This window comes from Malaclemys terrapin, chromosome 12 (genome assembly GCF_027887155.1).
Source record: "Malaclemys terrapin pileata isolate rMalTer1 chromosome 12, rMalTer1.hap1, whole genome shotgun sequence".
Classification (NCBI taxonomy): domain Eukaryota; kingdom Metazoa; phylum Chordata; order Testudines; family Emydidae; genus Malaclemys; species Malaclemys terrapin.
Window position 1 is genome coordinate 33,419,967 of NC_071516.1, and position 17,304 is coordinate 33,437,270.

Consider the following 17,304-nt stretch of genomic DNA (forward strand, 5'->3'; position numbering starts at 1 on the left):
CCAGCTATGCAACGACCAGGTCCTATGAAATCCCAAAGACCAAAAAAAGGAGAAAATAAATGGCATGGGGTGACAGACACCCTTAAACCAGGCTCAGTCATAGGCTCGAGCAGGGCAGATCCCTGAAGAGCACCCATCTCTGCACATCCCACACCAGTGCACTTGAGACAACAGCATTACACTGCTGTGAACTCTCTGCTCAGAGTTCAAATACCCTTTGGCTGCCACTTCAGTCCTAGGGATTCCCTATGGAAGGCAACAGAGGAAGACCAGTGGCAGTCAGGCCATTAGAGCATCCAACAGAGGAAGGCAGCAGGGCGTTGTACTACCGTGTCTCTCGGCCTCCGGGGTCACAGGATTGCCATCTTTATCCAAACGTTGCTTAAAGAGATTGTGCTCCACATCTAGCTGCTGCTCTCCTGCCACATCCATGGCATCAATGCTCAAATCTGAAACCAGCAAGCAAGGGGAATTAAGGTAGGTTCTTTGTGGTCTGAGATGGTGTATGGAAGCAGCAAGCCAGTGAGAAACCACAAGCCTATTAACAAGGGGAAGATCACCAAGGCAGGCACCTAGGAGGAAGACTTCATCTGCAGATTAGGAGAAAATCAAGGAGTGGAAGGGGACTGGCATAAGAGGCTGCATTGTGTGGCTGAGAACCTCAAGGTGACTCCAAACTGCATCCCTGCATTTCAATCTCTCCTGCAAACAAGGCTTTTGGGCTGCTGTCCAAGAGGGATCCTCTTCAGCTAGCGCTCATGTAAATCATATTTTCACCTGGGCAGATAAACTCAGGCTAAATAACCTGTCCAACCCTTTGCAGATACCTCAACTTGCTGGTCAAGCTTGAATTCATTTGGAGAACTCCCCCACCATTCCAATCCCAGCCGCTCTCCCCTGTGGCCCTTTTCCCATTACCTTTCACCAAAGGGTTTCAGATAGTCTTTGCTGGGCCCTAATGTGTTACTTGGGGACACGTCAATATCTTCCCTGGGGAAGGGGAAAGAAGCTGCCAGACCTGCTGGACTCTCCACTCCATCTTAAACATAGTAGGGGAGGAAGTCTGAGATTGGAGTAGGGGAAGAATCCTCCCTAGGGTGATGGTATCTTCCGCAACTACATTTCAATGGGGTGATCTGAGACAGAGCACACAGAACAGCCCACCTTACTAAAAACAGAATAGAAATTGCAGTGTACACTTGAGTGGTGGGATTTTTAATCACTTTCACTTTGCAGTTAAATTACCAAATCCCTATTCCTCAGAGGAAATGTGAGGCTCCAGTGTTATACTTGAGCTATCTGTGATCAAGGGCCTGAAAAAATTTTAAGTGTAAAAATATTCTCCCCTCAAAAACAGCACAAATAGCTGAATGGATTTAGTTGCAACAAACCTCACAATTCAGCTAAGAAGTATTCAGACCAATAGAAACATTTTGGAGGAAGTTATTACAGAGTGAAAAATGTGTCACATGACATCGGTAACATAATTGATTTGGTTCCACATGACATTAATGTACATGTTCAGAATTTAAACACAAGAGTCAAGAAAGTAGCTGGTTCCAAGATCTACTCTACAATGATTTCCATAATAGCTTCTGCACATTACAAAAATTAATGGCAACTGGGACAAGCCCGTGGGAGCAAGTCAGTATTGTACTCCTTTCATACAGGTTCTTCTTCCTCACATGCAGGTCTCAAAGTACTTTACAGAAGTGGATAAAGAGCTTTATCCTCATTGCACGAATTAGGAAACACACTCAGAGAAATGAAGCAACTGGACCAGAGTCCTACTGTGTCAAATGACAATGCTGGGAATAGAACCCAGGAGTCCTGACTGAATTCCCTGTTCTAACTACAGGGAAATGTAATTCCTTACTGCTGACAAGACAAGCAGATGAATAGCAAATCAAAATTCTGCATGCACTGACTGGCCAGTATGCCCAAGCTCCAGCAGAGAGTGAAAGCTCCCTTCTTCCCAACTCTTTAGCAGACTTACTTACAAGCACAAGGCATATGCGGAAAGACAACATCTATATTAATCTTCAATTTGTCTCCTCTCGATTTGTCAACATACAGTTCAGGATGAACCTAGGAACAAAGAAAACAGAAGTCTCATTCCACCTGGAAGTACATGGCAAGGCCTTTTCCCTTGCCTTCTCCCCAGCCCAGGAGCCTCTCTCCAGGTGCCATGCCACCATACTTCCAAAGCCTCCTCCACATGGGGTGCACAAGCTGGCACCTTCCAGAATGCTGTGACAGAGCAGTTGAAGTGACTTCCAAACCTGGCTGTGATGTGTGATGCTCCTAGCCAGCAAAGTGATAATTTGGGGATTTAAATTAAATAAAAGTCATTTAAAATATTTTACTTTTTGCAATTTCTTCCCCACTAGAGAGTCTGCAAGTGGGAAACTGGTGGCTATCTCCTACTGGTGACATAGGAGAGTGCTCCGTTCACAGCAGAAGCTGGAGGAACCAGCAGCCCAGTATGACTTCTGCTGCCTTCTCCAGGAGGGGGATCCAGGCCTTAGTGGAGTTGACAGGTACCGAAAGCCCAACTGGAGGCATAGGAAGCCAATCCTAGGGTGACCAAGAGGGGAAAGAGGCTCCCTACAGGGCCAGTGCTCATCTTTTTTGAGATATGCAGGGAGGAAAGAGGAAGGGAGCAGCAATAGCAATTCACTCTCATCTCACTAGTCGGGCTGTCAGCAGGGTCAGTGCCACTTCAAAACACAGTAAAGCAAAGTCTTAGTGCAAGTCACCGATCCTACTTCCTTCCCTGGTTCACAACAGAACTAGACAAAGCACTGCAAACTGCTGGCTCTGTGTGGCAGAAATTTATATTAAATTCTAGCCACCATCACAGCAACAAGGCAGGTCCTCTGAGCCACCTGGGCTGCGCAGCCTAATGACCCAAGACAATAAGGCTGCCCACGAACACAGGGCGGTGTGGCCTAGTGGCCAGAGTCAGTACAGCAGCCCTCGAGTGCAGGGCAGCGTGGCCTAGTGGCCAGAGTCTGTACAGTGGCCATCGAGTGCAGGACAGCGTGGCCTAGTGGCCAAATCCTGGGGCCATCACCAAAGGAGGTGGCGGCCAGGGTAAGGGGACCCGGGCCCACCCGACTCCACCATGTCCTGACTCAGGCCCCTAACAGTGGAGGAGTGGTACATCACTGGGTCAGCGGGGAAATCCAACCACAACATGCTGACCTTCCACAGGTGGAAGATACCACTCACTCCACCTCCCTGGGTCACTTCCTACAGGGCTTCCTGAAGCTGCAGTCTATACAACATCAGGGTCTCTGGGTTCCTTGGCGCTGGTTTTCGACTGGGATTTTGACTCCAGCCAGTCAGCTGTAGGCCACAGGCCTCCGGTCTGGGTCGTGGGATCTCTGGCTCCCGCAGGCAAGGGCTGTAACGGCTCCTGGGCCGGAGCCTCCACCAAGCATCCTTCCTCCTTACTGAGCTGGGCTGCTCTCCTTTGTACTAGCAGAGCAGTTGGAGCATGTGGAGCATGGTCTGAGGGGCAGGACTTCCTCTGCTCAGAGTGTGGGATTAACCTTTTCCTGCCTAGTGCGGGGTATGCACATCCCGTCACAGCATGGAAAAGGCGAGACAATGTGCAGTTATAGAATGGTCCTGTGCCTTGCAAAACTTGGGAGCCTGGCTCAGATGTTGACAAACGGTGGACCCTGGTTGAATATGTGGCCCTACCTTCTTCCAGGGCTCCAACAGGACAGCACAGGGAAAACATAAACCCAAAAAGACAGCAATACAAAGCTCTACTTACTTCTTTAGTGAGGTAGTACTGCAGCTCCGAGAAGAAAAGCAGGAGCATGATAAGTCCACTGATTATTGTCACTGCAAATGGAGAATGACAAGCATTACCATGGGCTGTGGTGGAGCAGCCCTGGGACTCACTAATCCGCTGCCTGACTCCAGTGAAGAAAGCAGCTGGCATTACAGCAGGTAAGAAGAAACCAGGCTGCTCATGAAAATCGCTATCCTCCTCCCAGGTGCTCTGTAAAAAACACATGCTGATAGCCCAACACAATTGCCAATTAGACAGTAAATCTTGAAGGCTAGACCACAAAGCAAATCTTTGATCCATGCATTTCAAAGTTATTAAAGAGAAGAGTGAACCAGTACCAAGTACCAAGATAGGAGCTGTTTTCATTCATTTGGGCACATTCCTCCTCTCCTGGCTACCAAAGGAAACATTTCACATGGAAAAGATGCTTTTTGATGTGGCTGCAGCCCCAACCTGACTACGATTAGACCTTTATTTGGATAATGAGAGCATGAATGAATTAGACCTTTATTTGGATAATGAGTCACAGAAGATATGATTAAAAAAGAACATAAGAATGGTCATACTGGGTCAGACCAAAGGTCCATCAGTATCCTGTCTTCTGACAGTGGCCAATGCCAGGTGCTTCAGAGGGAATGAACAGAACAGGTAATCATCAAGTGATCCATCTCCTGTCGCCCATTACCAGCTTCTGGCAAACAGAGGCTAGGGACACCACCCCTGCCCATCTTGGCTAATAGCCATTGATGGACATATCCTCCATGAACGTATATAGTTCTTTTTTGAACCCTCTTATGGTCTTGGCCTTCAAAATATATTAAAAATATTATAAATATATTATAGGTGGAGATGGTAGCACTGCCTATATTTCAGGCTGACTGACACGTCCCATTATAAGACTCTGTTTTCAGTTGCTTATAACTTTAACCATTCAAGATAAAAATTTCCATGCTTGGTGTCTGCCTTAGGCTGAATTTGTTTTTGGAAAGTTTCAGCTAAAAGGGTTCAGCCCTTTCTGGAATGAAATTAGGGAAAATATGTTATTCTGCCCAAGCTAAAAAAATCTTATAACCATTTTGTTGAGACACAGTAGAGCCTCTATGCTTTGGAATAGAGACTTGGAATTTGGGGTCTCCCTTGGGTCAGAGAGGTGCCTTCTGACATCCCCATGAAAATTCAGCCAAATTTGGCCACACTATAAGCCTCTGAAAAAACTGTTTGTGCATGCTCAGTAGAGACTTGTTAGAGTTTGACAACTCAACTATCCAAAGAGTCCATCTGCACTGAGCATGCTCCATCCCCTCACAGCTCTGATGTGCTGACCACACTGAATGCGCCATTCCCACTGAGCATGCTCCAGTCCCATGCTACAGGGGCAGAGTGGGATTTCCCTGCAATTTTTACTTCTGGCTGCCAGGGGTCACAGTAGCAGAGGGCACTAGAAGTGAGAGCAAGTACACACTCTATTCTGTGCTCTCACATTGATGCTCTCCCACCTGGAGCCCAGTCAGCCTAAAGAAGGAGGAAGCTGCCTCCTTGAATGTTGAGGAATTAGAGGGATAGGGAGCAGAGTAAAAGCAGGGTGAGAGAAGGGCAGGGATATGGGAGAATAGATAGTGCAGGACGTGTGTGTGTGTGTGTGTGTGTGTGTGGTTGGACAGCAGCTGTATGGGGGGAGGGGGGCAGAAACCTCCGTGGGAACTGGATAGGAGCAGAGCAGAAAGGGGGCAGGAGCAGGAAGATGGGGGGATGGATAAGTGCCAAATGGGAGGAGGTCAGAAGGAGAGGGGGATGAGGACAGGCTGGGCGCACAGGGGTAGAGGAGTCTATAACCAGCAAAGCACATTCCCCTCCAGAATCTGGAACTGAACCCAGCTAGTGAAAAGCAGGCAGCAAACAGGCAAGCTTGAGAGGGAGAAAGAATACAATCACCATGATTTGGAAAGGTTGCATCGTCAATGCCAACACTGCTCCTGGCTCTTCCACCTGCACCTGAACCCAATCATGGGTGCCTGGTAACAGAAGATGAGAAGAAGGTGGAACTGCTCAATGCCTACTTTGCTTCAGTCTTCACATACAAAATAACATGTGACCCGACAACTAGCAAAGTTACCATAGACAATAAAGGGGAAGGCATGCAGATCAGGACAAATAAAGAACACATCAGAGATCTTTTAATTACAATGAATTCAAGTCAGCAGGGCCTGATGCTATTCAACTCAACATGCTGAAGGAATTAGCTGAAGAAATCTCAGAGCCACCTGGCAATAATATATTCAACCTCACTGATGACAGGAGAGGTCCTGGAAGACTGGAGAAGGGCTAACATAGTGCTCATCTTTAGAAAGGGGAAAAAGGAGGAGCCAAGGAACTATAGACCAGTCAGCCTGACCTTGTTACCTGGGAAGCTATTAGAGAAACGTATAAAACATTCAATTTCCAAATACCTGGAGGATGAAGGGGTAAGCACTAGCAGCAGCATGAATTTACTAAGAACAAATCATGCTAAACTAGCTTGATTTCCTTCTTTGACGTGGCAACTGGTTTGATGGATGGGGGAATGCAGTGGACATAATATACCTGGACTTCAGCAATACTTTTGACACAGTCCCACATAATATTCTCATAAGTAAGCTGGAGAACTCCGAGCTCGGTAGAACTACCATTAAGTGGATATATAATTGGTTAAATAATCGCAAACAAAAAGTGACTATTAAAGGAAAGATGTCAGATTGGAAGGAGGTCTCAAGTGAGGTTCCACAGGCATTTGTTCTGAGTCTGGTGTTATTTAACAACTTTATTAATGACCTGGATGTAAGAATAGAGAACATTCTGATAAAATCTGCTGATGACACAAAGCTAGGTGGGGTTGCAAACACTTGGAAGGACAGTGCTAAAATTCAAAGGGATCATGATAAATTGGAGAACTGGGCTATACACAACAAGATGAAATTCAGCAAAGACAAATGTAAGGTGCTACAGTTAGAGAAGAACAACCAAATGCACAAATACAGAATGGGGGATAACTGGCTTGGCAACAGCACTGCTAAGAAAGATCTGGGAGTTGTGGATCACAACCTCAACATGAGTCAACAATGCAGCTGTTGCAAAAAAAAAAAAAGCAAATGCGATTTTGGGATGCATTAACAGAGGCATAGCATGGAGGCTTTCAAAAGGAGGCTGGATAGCCATCTGTCTTGGATGCTTTAAACACAGCAAATCCTGCATCTTGGCAAGGATTTAGACTACATGACCCTTGAGGTCCCTTCTAACCCTATGATTCTATGAAAATGGAAAATGACTGCAAAAAAGAAAGATGAGAAGAAGGTGTAGCTGCTCAGTGCCTATTTTGATTCAGTCTTCACACAAAAAATAACATGTGACCAGACAACTAGCAAAGTTACCAGGAGTAACTGCAAAAAGGGATTTGGAGTTATAGTGGACACAACCTAATTGTGAGGGAACAATGTAACACTGCTGTCAAAAAAGCAAACATCATTCTGGGATGTTGTGATGAGGTGTCCCACCCCACCCCGACTCGCCGCTAGGGTTAATGAGGGCCAAGAAGGAGGCTAATTAACCCAACAGGCCACAGCTGAGGGGAATCAGGCAGGCAAGTAATCCCGAGTGAGTGAGGGACCAGCTGGGGAGGAATGAGCTGAGCAGGACATATAAAGACAGAAAATTGGAAGCATCAAGGCTGCTGGGAAAGGGCAGACACTCCCAAGAGAAGGGGAGGAATGTTTGGAGACTATAGGGATGTTGGCTGCTGGCTGCAGTGGCTCGCTTGGAAGAGAGAGGAGGCTGTGGGAACTGATAGACCAAGAAAGAGACAGGGAACCAGTGGTAGAAAGCAGCCCAAGCAAAGAGCAGTGAGGGTAGAGGAGGACAGCCCGGACTGCTGAGCTGAGGTTCCCGGGCTGGAACCCAGAGCAGAGGGCGGGCCCAGGTTCCCCTACCAGCCACTGGGGGAGTGGCACAGAGGCAGTGAATGGGAAGACTGCCTAGGACTGCTGAGGAACTATATCACGGAAGGGAGAACTTTGAGTGACCTAGCCAGAGGACTGAGGAAGGGAGAGGAAGCTGCAATTCCTGAGATGGAGAAAGGGGCTGCAGGCTGCATAGCACTGGAGCAATGGCGTGCAAACCATTAAATAGGGGTCTACTCAATGAGCTAATAAATAAATAAATGGAGATATCCCATCTCCTAGAACTGGAAGGGACCTTGAAAGGTCATCAAGTCCAGCCCCCTGCCTTCAGTAGCAGGACCAAGTACTGCTTTTGCCCCAGATCCCTAAGTGGCCCCCTCAAGGATTGAACTCACAACCCTGGGTTTAGCAGGCCAATGCTCAAACCACTGAGCTATCCCTCCCCACAGAGTCCAGAGTGACCAGGAGGTGCCAGACCAGCAGTGAGTGGTGCACCCCATGACAGATGTATTAGCAGGAGTGTAGTAAACAAGACACAAGGAGTAAGTCTTCCACTCTACTCAGCACTGATAAGGCCTCCACTGGAGTATTGTGTTCGACTGTGGGCACCAAATTTCGGGAAGGATGTGGACGAATTGGAGAAAGTCCAGAGAAGAGCAACAAAAATGATTAAAGATCTAGAAAACATGACCTACGAGGAAAGATTGAAAAAATTGGGTTTATTTAGTCTAGAGAAGACTGAGGGGGGACATGGTAACAGTCTAGATGTATGTAAAAGATTGTTATTCTCCTTATCCGCTGAGAACAGGACAAAAAGTAATGAAATTAAATTGCAGCGAGGGAGATTTAGGTTAGACATAGAAGAAACTTCCTAACTGTAAGGGATAGTTAAGCACTGGAACAAATTACTTAGGGAGGCTGCTGAACCTCCATCATTGGAGATTTTAAAAACAGGTTAGACAAACTGTCAGGAAGGGTCGATACCACAGAGGTGTCTAGACTGAAAACTTACATCAGAATACCTCTATCTCTGAGGTATGAAAAATCATCTCAGGGAGACATAGCTATGCCAACCTAACCCCTGGTATAGATAGCAATTGGAAGAATTCTTCTATCAACCTAGTTACTGCCTGTTATAACTATAAAAGGAAGGGTAATAGCTGTTCTGTGTACAGTACTATAAAATCCCTCCTGGCCAGAGACTCCAAAATCCTTTTTCCTGTAAAGGGTTAAGAAGCTTAGGTAACCTGGCTGGCATTTGACCTAAAGGACCAATAAGGGGACAAGATACTTTCAAATCTTGGGGGGGGAAGGCTTTTGTTTGTGTTCTTTGTTTGGAAGTGTGTTCGTTCTCGGGACTGAGAGGGACCAGACATCAATCCAGGTTCTCCACATCTTTCTAAACAAGTCTCTCCTATTTCAAACTTGTAAGTAAATAGCCAGGCAAGGCGTCTTAGTTTTCCTTTGTTTTCTCAACTTGTAAATGTACCTTTTACTAGAGTGTTTATCTTTGTTTGCTGTACTTTGAACCTAAGACTAGAGGGGAGTCCTCTGAGCTCTTTAAGTTTAATTACCCTGTAAGGTTAATTTCCATACTGATTTTACAGAAATGATTTTTACCTTTTTCTTTAATTAAAAACCTTCTTTTTAAGAACCTGATTGATTTTTCCTTGTTTTAGATCCAAGGGGTTTGGATCTGTATTCACCAGGAGTTGGTGGGAGGAAGGAGGGGAATGGTTAATTTCTCCTTGTTTTAAAATCCAAGGGGGTTGGATCTGTATTCACCAGGAGTTGGTGGGAGGAAGGAGGGGAATGGTTAATTTCTCCTTGTTTTAAAATCCAAGGGGTTTGGATCTGTATTCACCAGGGATTTGGTAAAGGTTTTTCAAGGTTTCCCAGGAATGGAATCCATTGAAATGGTGGCAGCAGAACCAGAGCTAAGCTGGTAGTTAAGCTTAGAAGTTTTCATGCAGGCCCCTACATTTGTACCCTAAAGTTCAAAGTGGGAATCCAGCCTTGACACTGCCTCTTTGGGAAGTGGATTCACTCCAGATGTCGCTACAGTGAGTGTTTAGATGGAAGTGCTACCGTGGCACAGCTGCAGTTCTGCTACTTTGCCGCTGTAGCGTTTTAAGTGCAGATATACCCCAAATCCTGCCTCAGCGCAGGGGACTAGACTAGAAATCCATATTTCTCAACAACCAGTCCACGGATGGGTGCTGGACTATGGCAGCCTCCTTGCGAATCCCTGAGACTTACCTGACACGGTTTACGAAGGCAGCAAGCCAGTCCCTGGTATCAAAAAGTTTGAGTAACATTGGATTAGATGACCCAATGAGGTCCCTTCCATCCTACATTTCTATGATTCTGAGAGTCCCTATATTCCGCTCCTGTCAGCAAATAGCTATGAAACCGATTGGTAAAGTGCATATCTCATCACTGTCTAGTGCTGGTCCCCATAGAGCAGGGGTTCTCAATCTTTTTCTTTCTGAGGTCCTGCCCAACACGCTATAAAAACTCCACGGACCAACGGTGCCACAACATACAAAACCCAGGGTCAGCAGTAGGGAGGTAGCAAGCAGGGCAATTGCCTGGGGCCCCACATCACAGGGGTCCCTGAAAAGCTGAGTTGCTCAGGCTTTGACTTCAGTGCCAGGTGGCAGGGCTCAGAGCCCCAGGGCTTCAGCCCCACACAGCAGGGCTTCAGCTTTCTGCCGTGGGCCCCAGCAAATCTAAAATTGGCCCTGCTTGGCAGCCCCGCAGGAGACCTTGGACCCCTGGTCCAGAACCACTTACAGAGGATAACAAAGCCTATCGTCGCTACCAGTTGACTCCATTAACTGAAGTGGTGAAGATCTGTGTTGTGGATCTAAAGATCATAATCCTTCTGACAACACAGGTTGGGGGTCAGTATGGTTCCACACGATAGAATGTCTGATTTCAGTGTTTTTGTTTTGTTTTTTAAATAGGAAATTGCAAGAAAAAGAAATGACTTTAAAAGAACATTGAAGTTTCAAAGTCAAGGACACAGGGACATACACAGGTTAAAGTTTTCCTTGCAACCTTAATTCACCCTGTCACCAGTGTGTCTGCATTATGATGCGGTCTTTAGTTACATGAGCACATACTATTTTTTCCACAGAAACCCTGCCTCATTCATTGCACAAAATGGTTGGTGTGACAGATGCAAGATTTTGGAATCATGGAAATCCTATGCGAATGGCCATACAGGATCTGACTAATGGTCCATCTAGCCCAGGATCCTGTCTTCCAACAGTGACCAAGGCCAGATACTTCAGAGTGAAAGAACAGGACAATTATTCAGTGTCAACCAGTCCCAGCTTCTGGCAGTCAGAGGTTTATGGATACTCACAGCATGGGACTGCGTCCCTAGTCCCCTAATAGCCATTGATGGACCTATCCTCCATGAATTTATCTAGTTCTTTCTGAACCCAGTTATGCTATTGGCCTTCACAGCATCTCCTGGCAACGAGTTCCACAGGTTGACTGTGTGGTGTGTGAAGAAGTACTTCCTTTATGTTTGTTTTAAACCTGCTGCCTATTAATTGCATTGGATGCCCCCAATTCTTGTGTTATGTGAAGGGGGCAAATAACACTTTCTTCTTCACTTTCTCCACACCATTCATGATTTTATAGACAGCTATCATACCCCCCCTTAATCATCTCTTTTCTAACATAAACAGTCCCACTCTTTTCAATCTCTCCTCATATGGAAGCTGTTCCATATCCCTAATCATTTTGTTGCCCTTCTCTGTATTTTTTAAAATTCAAATATATCTTTTTTGAGATGAGGTGACCAGAACTGCACACAGTATTCAAGATGTGGGCATACCATGGGTTTATATAGTGCCATTATGATATTTCCCTTCCCTAATGGTTCCTAACATTGTTAGCTTTTTTTGATTGTCAGTGCACACTGAGCAGATGTTTTCAGAGAACTATCCACAATGACTCCAAGATCTCTTTCTTGAGTGCTAACAGCTAATTTAGACCCCATTATTTTGTATGTACAGTTGGGGTTATGTTTTCCAATGTGCATTACTTTGCATTTATCAACATTGAATTTCATTTGCCATTTTGTTGCCCAGTCACCCAGTTTTGTGAGTTCCCTGTGTAATTCCTTGCAGTCAGCTGTGAATTTAACTATCTATACATGTGATATAACTTTGTGAGTTACAGACACTATTCCAGCCCACGGCAGAGGGTTACTGAGTTTACCCCAACATCTGAAATCAATGAGGGTAATCACTGCAAATCCTGGGGCAGGTAAACAACTCCAGAGAAGTACTACCCTTCGAAAGGTACACAGACCAGTTCAGCCGTGATCCAGGAGACAAAGAAAGAGCTTGTGGCATAAAGGATCGGCCTGAACTGGCTGAGGTACCTCTGATCCAAGAACTGACATGAAACTATAACCAAGATGACAAAACCTTGTTGGAAGGGTGTGAAGGACTGGAACCTGCCAGTGTCTCGGTGTCAGAAGATGGGTCAGTAAACTAGCATGCAATGGGGACTGTTTATTGCCTTATTATGTTTTTTCTGTAATGATTTTGTCCTAAATAATTGCATTGTGGTTTATGGAAACTGTCTGGTCACTGACAACTCTGGCATAGTCCCTGGCAGAGGGGTGCTGGACAAAGGTCAGATCTGCTGTGATAATCACAGCAAATTGAAGGAGGATTGCAATCCTTGATCTGAAGGGACGGGGATGCAAGTCCCTGCCCAGAGAAAGGTGAGGACTGGAGGCCTGAGACCTCAAGGGGTGCCCCTTGAGGAGACCACAGAGGGGGCAGAGATGCAGTTAATCCTAGAACTGAGAGATGGTGCTCTGGGGATGAATCAGGTTTGTGTAGCAAAGGAGGCTGTTGTCTATAGGACTCCTGCTTCAACTGTTGCGATAGTTGGAAGGTACGTTCTATTTGCGGGTATCGGGACAGGTGGATCTAGGCCCACACAAAACTAAAGGTCTGCCTCCTCAGCTAAGGGGGAGGAACCAGTAAGCCCAAGCCACAAGTGAGTACATGGGACAACAAAGGAGAAAACAGAAACAGGAGCAAGGTCAAAGGTTAATAATCAGGGAACCAGAAGGGGACACTGAGCAGAGAATCCTGGTCAGTGCCCACCACTCCTCAAAGACATCTAAAGAGTCTGTGGATACTGCCTGGAGGAACTCTACCTCGAGACATGATCAGACAAGGGACAATAGGCCCCCCAGTCACAGAGTACCCCCATGCAGCTTCCGTCTCCTGGAATGATGGATGGCCATCTTGCCCAGTGCCAGGAAGAGATTGACAAGGAGGTCCTGCAACTTTATAGGATCATGGATGGGGTGTGCAAGAATTAGGAAGAATGTGGAAAAGTGCACCTAGAACCTCAATAAGAGATTCTGGGAGAGCCAGAAGAGGGACTGCAACCTGACATACACTACACAGATGTGTGCCAGGTTCTCCCTTTCACCCCAGAAGGGACAGGTGTAGGGAGAATTCATGAACTGTGTCAGGTACAAACTCGTGCTCGTAGCTCCATGGAGGGGCTGCCACCTAATATCGCCAGTGGATTGTGGAACCAGAGTAGAGTACAGACTGGCCCACCCTCCTTAGGTGGCAACAGGTCTCACCATTTAGTGCCAGGGTCATTTACCACTGGAAAGCTTCACTTCTCTGTGCTAACCTAAGGACTTCCCATGCTGTGTGCCAGGGGACTAATAAACCCAACTGGTTTGAAACCCCTGTTTGAGTGTCCCTGTAAATACTTTGCGAGGTGCGTTAATCCCTGCAGAGTGGACAAGTCTCTCCCAGGAATCTGTCTCAGTTGGACTCACTGAACAGAGCTCACAGTATGAAGCAGGAGTACTGCAGCCCCCGAGGTTCAGTCTTAGGAGGCAGTGAGACTGGGTGGCCTACCCTGAGGAAAGAGTGAGACCCCTGGGGGTCTGGCACATCAAAGGGTTCCTCCAAGAGACTGTTCCAAAGCTGGGGGTGTAGCACTGAGCTTGTGGCTCCATGACACTATCTATTCCCTGAATGAGGCAAGGGTCCTGTGGAAAAAATAGTATGGGATCACGTAATTAAAGACTGTATCATAACACACACCATTAGCAGAGGGAAGAGGATTAAGGTTCGATGGTAACCTTAATTCTGACATTTCCTAATTTTGGAGAGCTTGACTTTGCCACTTTAATATTCTTTTAATGGGGTGGTTTTGGCTCTATTATTTAAACATATATATTTGCATAAGCAAACCCTCCTGCTTTAGGGCACCAGCGAACAACTGACAGAACTAGGGAGTAACTTCCCTATATGCTGTTTATTCCATAATGGCCCATTGGGAGGTTTTTTGTTCTTTTCTCTGAACTAATTTGTATTGGCCACTGTCAGGAACAGGCTACTTGATTGGCTGGATCACTACTTTGCTCCACAATTCTGCACTACAGAAATCTTACATATGAATACTTGGCTCTCATATACAGCAACAAACAGACAGGGTCTTTCTTATAGCAAAACACAGTCTCTTATGACTTACTTAGGTCAAATACATACCATGTTTAAGGGTGCCTGTGGGACTCCTAGCACCTCACTATACCTAAAACTCCCAAAACAACACAACTAACAAAAGAACAAGAGCTTACGGAGCCTTGCCTGGAAGGATGACACAGACAGAAGGGAGACACATCCTTTATTTGAAATTTTAAATCTGAGGTGAGGAGTCAAAGGGCTAGTCTACACTGGCAATGCTCGGCGCAGCACTGGGACAGAGCTCTCTCAGCGCTCTAAGAAACACACCTCCATGAGAGGTGTGGCTCTCAGCGCAGGTACCCTGTCTACACTGGCACTTTTCTGCGCTAAAACTTGCTACGCTCAGGGGGGTGTTTTTTCACACCCCTGAACGAGAAAGTTGCAGCGCAATAAATTGCCAGTGTAGACAATCCCAAACATCATGCCCACTGACCACCTTCAGAGTTAAAAGAGGATGCAGCCTCTTCTCTGTCACTGCAAAACGAGGATCCAGGCCAGGTTCTGGGGCCTGAGTGGAGACTGAACTGCCTCTACCCTACCCATCCCTCACTGCTGTTGCTGGCTGTGCTGGCACTGGTCAGGTTACTCCTCAAAGCAGGGGTGGAAGAAGTAACAGAGAGAAGAGGAATAGAGGACAATGGGAAAAGGAAGCAGGGAGACAATCAGAAGGAAGGTGTGTGTGAACAACAGAGTGAGGGAATATATGCCACTCCTAGCCCATTTGTCACCACCTCTGGCCCACAAATTCCAGCTAGAAACATCAGTCTGGCTTTGGGATGATCAGACATTATCTGCCCTATATGAGGGCTGGATGTTCTGCTTTGTAAGTGATGACATGGATGGGGAGGCTGGGATTGTTGTTTCTGGGTTGAGGGCTAGGTACTGCTCTAGAACTGAGGAGTGTGCTTGGACAGTTTGTTTCAAGTGGTACTGATGGTTCTTACCATGCAGGCAGGGAGGTGGCTCTTCTTTTCTTTTTACACAAGCACATGCCCTTTATTCCAGCTTTGATGGCCAAGGGCTGGAGTGGGTTAGGTGACAACCTTTCCCCTGCGCGTGGAGTGGTTCACCTTAGCGACTACGAAGGTGAAAGACTCTCAGGGAGGAAGAGATAAGGATGTAGCTGGACTTGAAACGACCTAGTCTTTAGCCTTAGCAGGAGAGGAACAGGCTGGGGTTGTTCACCCTTCAAAGCGAGGAGGTATTTTCTCTCCCATCACATTCTGTATTTGAGGGCGTTTCAGGCTGGGGGCTGGTGACGGGAAGGGGAGAATTAGGTGGGTTGTGTAGCAAGCCCCCTGGCTCGGTGCTGAGATGCCCGGTTGCACGTGAGAGGAGACAGATCAATGCAGAGGCGGGGGGAGCGCGGGAAAGTCTCACTCCCTGCGGCCGAGGGCAGGCACCAGCGTGTGGCTGCGGGGCAAGAGAGCGATGGTCTCGGCGCTGGCCCGGGAGCCCCACGCCCCGGGAACTCGCTTGCCCCGCACGCTGCACGCCGACGTGACGGCCGCAGCCCAGGCTCCGGGGCAGGCGGCGGAGGGGCCTGTCTGCCCCCGGCCCACTGGGGAGGCGCGGCCTGAGCCCGGCCGGGGCCCGCAGCGAGCGGCAGGCTGCTGATGGGCGCCCCAGCAGGGGACGGGCTCAGCAAGGGGGACCTGGCAGCTCCACCCGCCCCTCACCGAGCGCGCCCCCGCCCCTCACCGAGCGCGCCCCCGCAGGTCTTGACTCGAAAATCCTCCAGCGTCTTGGGAAACGCATCGAACTGCTTCAGCCTCCACAGCGAGTCCATAGCGGCAGCGACCCACTTCCGGCGCCAGCCCCCGCCTGCTGGGCGGAGCACTCGGCTGTGTGCCCCTCCCCCCCGCCGCAGGGCACCCTGGGAGCCCGCCCTGGGCTGGGGGCGGGGGTTAGTGACGTGGCGAGCCGGAGCCTCGCGCCTGGGCGTGGGGACATTGGGGGTGTTGCGGGCTGAGAATGCTGGTGTCGGGTGGGGTGACGTAGGAGGGTCATTGGGGGTGAGATTAGGTGTTTGGTGACAGTGGGGTGTCATGGGGTGACAGTGGGATGTGGAGGTGTTGGGGTGACATTGGGTGTTTGGTGACACTTAGTGGGGTGACAATGGGATATGGAGGTGTTGGGGTGAGATTGGGGAAGTTGTGGCGTGACGGTGGTGGTGTGTCATAGGCTGATATTGGGTTGTCAGAGTGACATTGGGGGTACTGGCAACCAAGATAACTAGCCAATTGCCCTACTTTCTCATTATGAATCAGGAGGCCTCCCCTGTTTACCCTCCTCCTTGTGTTTCCTTCTAGTATCCCACTTCCCCACTTACCTCAGGGCTTAAGTCTCCATCCCCTGGCAAGCCTCCTTACTTCCTGTTCATTGGTTAAAATGTTGAAATAGCATTGGGCTACTGCTGCTCCCTGCAGAAGCCCGCTAGAATCACTCACATTCAATGTTGACCCCCTATCAACAGCTACTTTTTGAGACCGGTCAGCCATTTCTGAATCCATTTAATGTATATTTTATTGATATGGTAGAGTGCTAACTTTTAAATCAGAATGTTGGGCAGTACTAAGTCAAAGACCTTGCAAAAGTCTACCTATATTATATCTATTTTGTTCTACAGAGGTTCTTATACTGTGCTCCTCATTGCAGTATCTGAGTGCCTTCCTGTAGTGCATTAAGCAATGACACATCTGTCATATGGTGTTCGTTTTCTCATCCTCTTCCCGGGAAAGAAGTGTGTGCAATACAGAGTCTTGTTTTTGTTGGGGTTTAGGTTTGTTTTTTTATTATTTAAATATACACCTCTACCTCGATATAACACTGTCCTCGGGAGCCAAAAAATCTTACCGCGTTATAACTGAAACCGTATTATATTGAACTTGCTTTAATCCACCGGAGTGCACAGCCCCACCCCCCCGGAGCACTGCTTTACCGCGTTATAGCCGAATTCGTATTATATCGGGTCGCGTTATATCGAGGTAGAGGTGTACAAGTTGCTATATGTTTATGTTAGAAAAGGCCA

General features: G+C 47.4%; 1 protein-coding gene across 5 annotated transcripts in view; it reads right to left on the minus strand.

Moving 5' to 3' along the window:
* ERGIC3 (ERGIC and golgi 3) overlaps positions 1-16,084 on the minus strand; it is a 59,184-nt gene extending 43,100 nt beyond the window's left edge. For all 5 annotated transcript variants that reach the window (XM_054045636.1, XM_054045634.1, XM_054045637.1 and 2 more), the window contains exons 1-4: positions 15,975-16,084; positions 3,788-3,858; positions 2,001-2,088; positions 330-449 (exon numbers count right to left, since the gene is read on the minus strand). In XM_054045636.1, the coding sequence (XP_053901611.1) occupies positions 330-449; positions 2,001-2,088; positions 3,788-3,858; positions 15,975-16,062 (367 nt within the window). In that variant the 5' untranslated portion in view covers positions 16,063-16,084. The remainder of the gene's footprint in view (positions 1-329; positions 450-2,000; positions 2,089-3,787; positions 3,859-15,974) is intronic.
* Between the last annotated feature and the right edge of the window lie 1,220 nt (positions 16,085-17,304).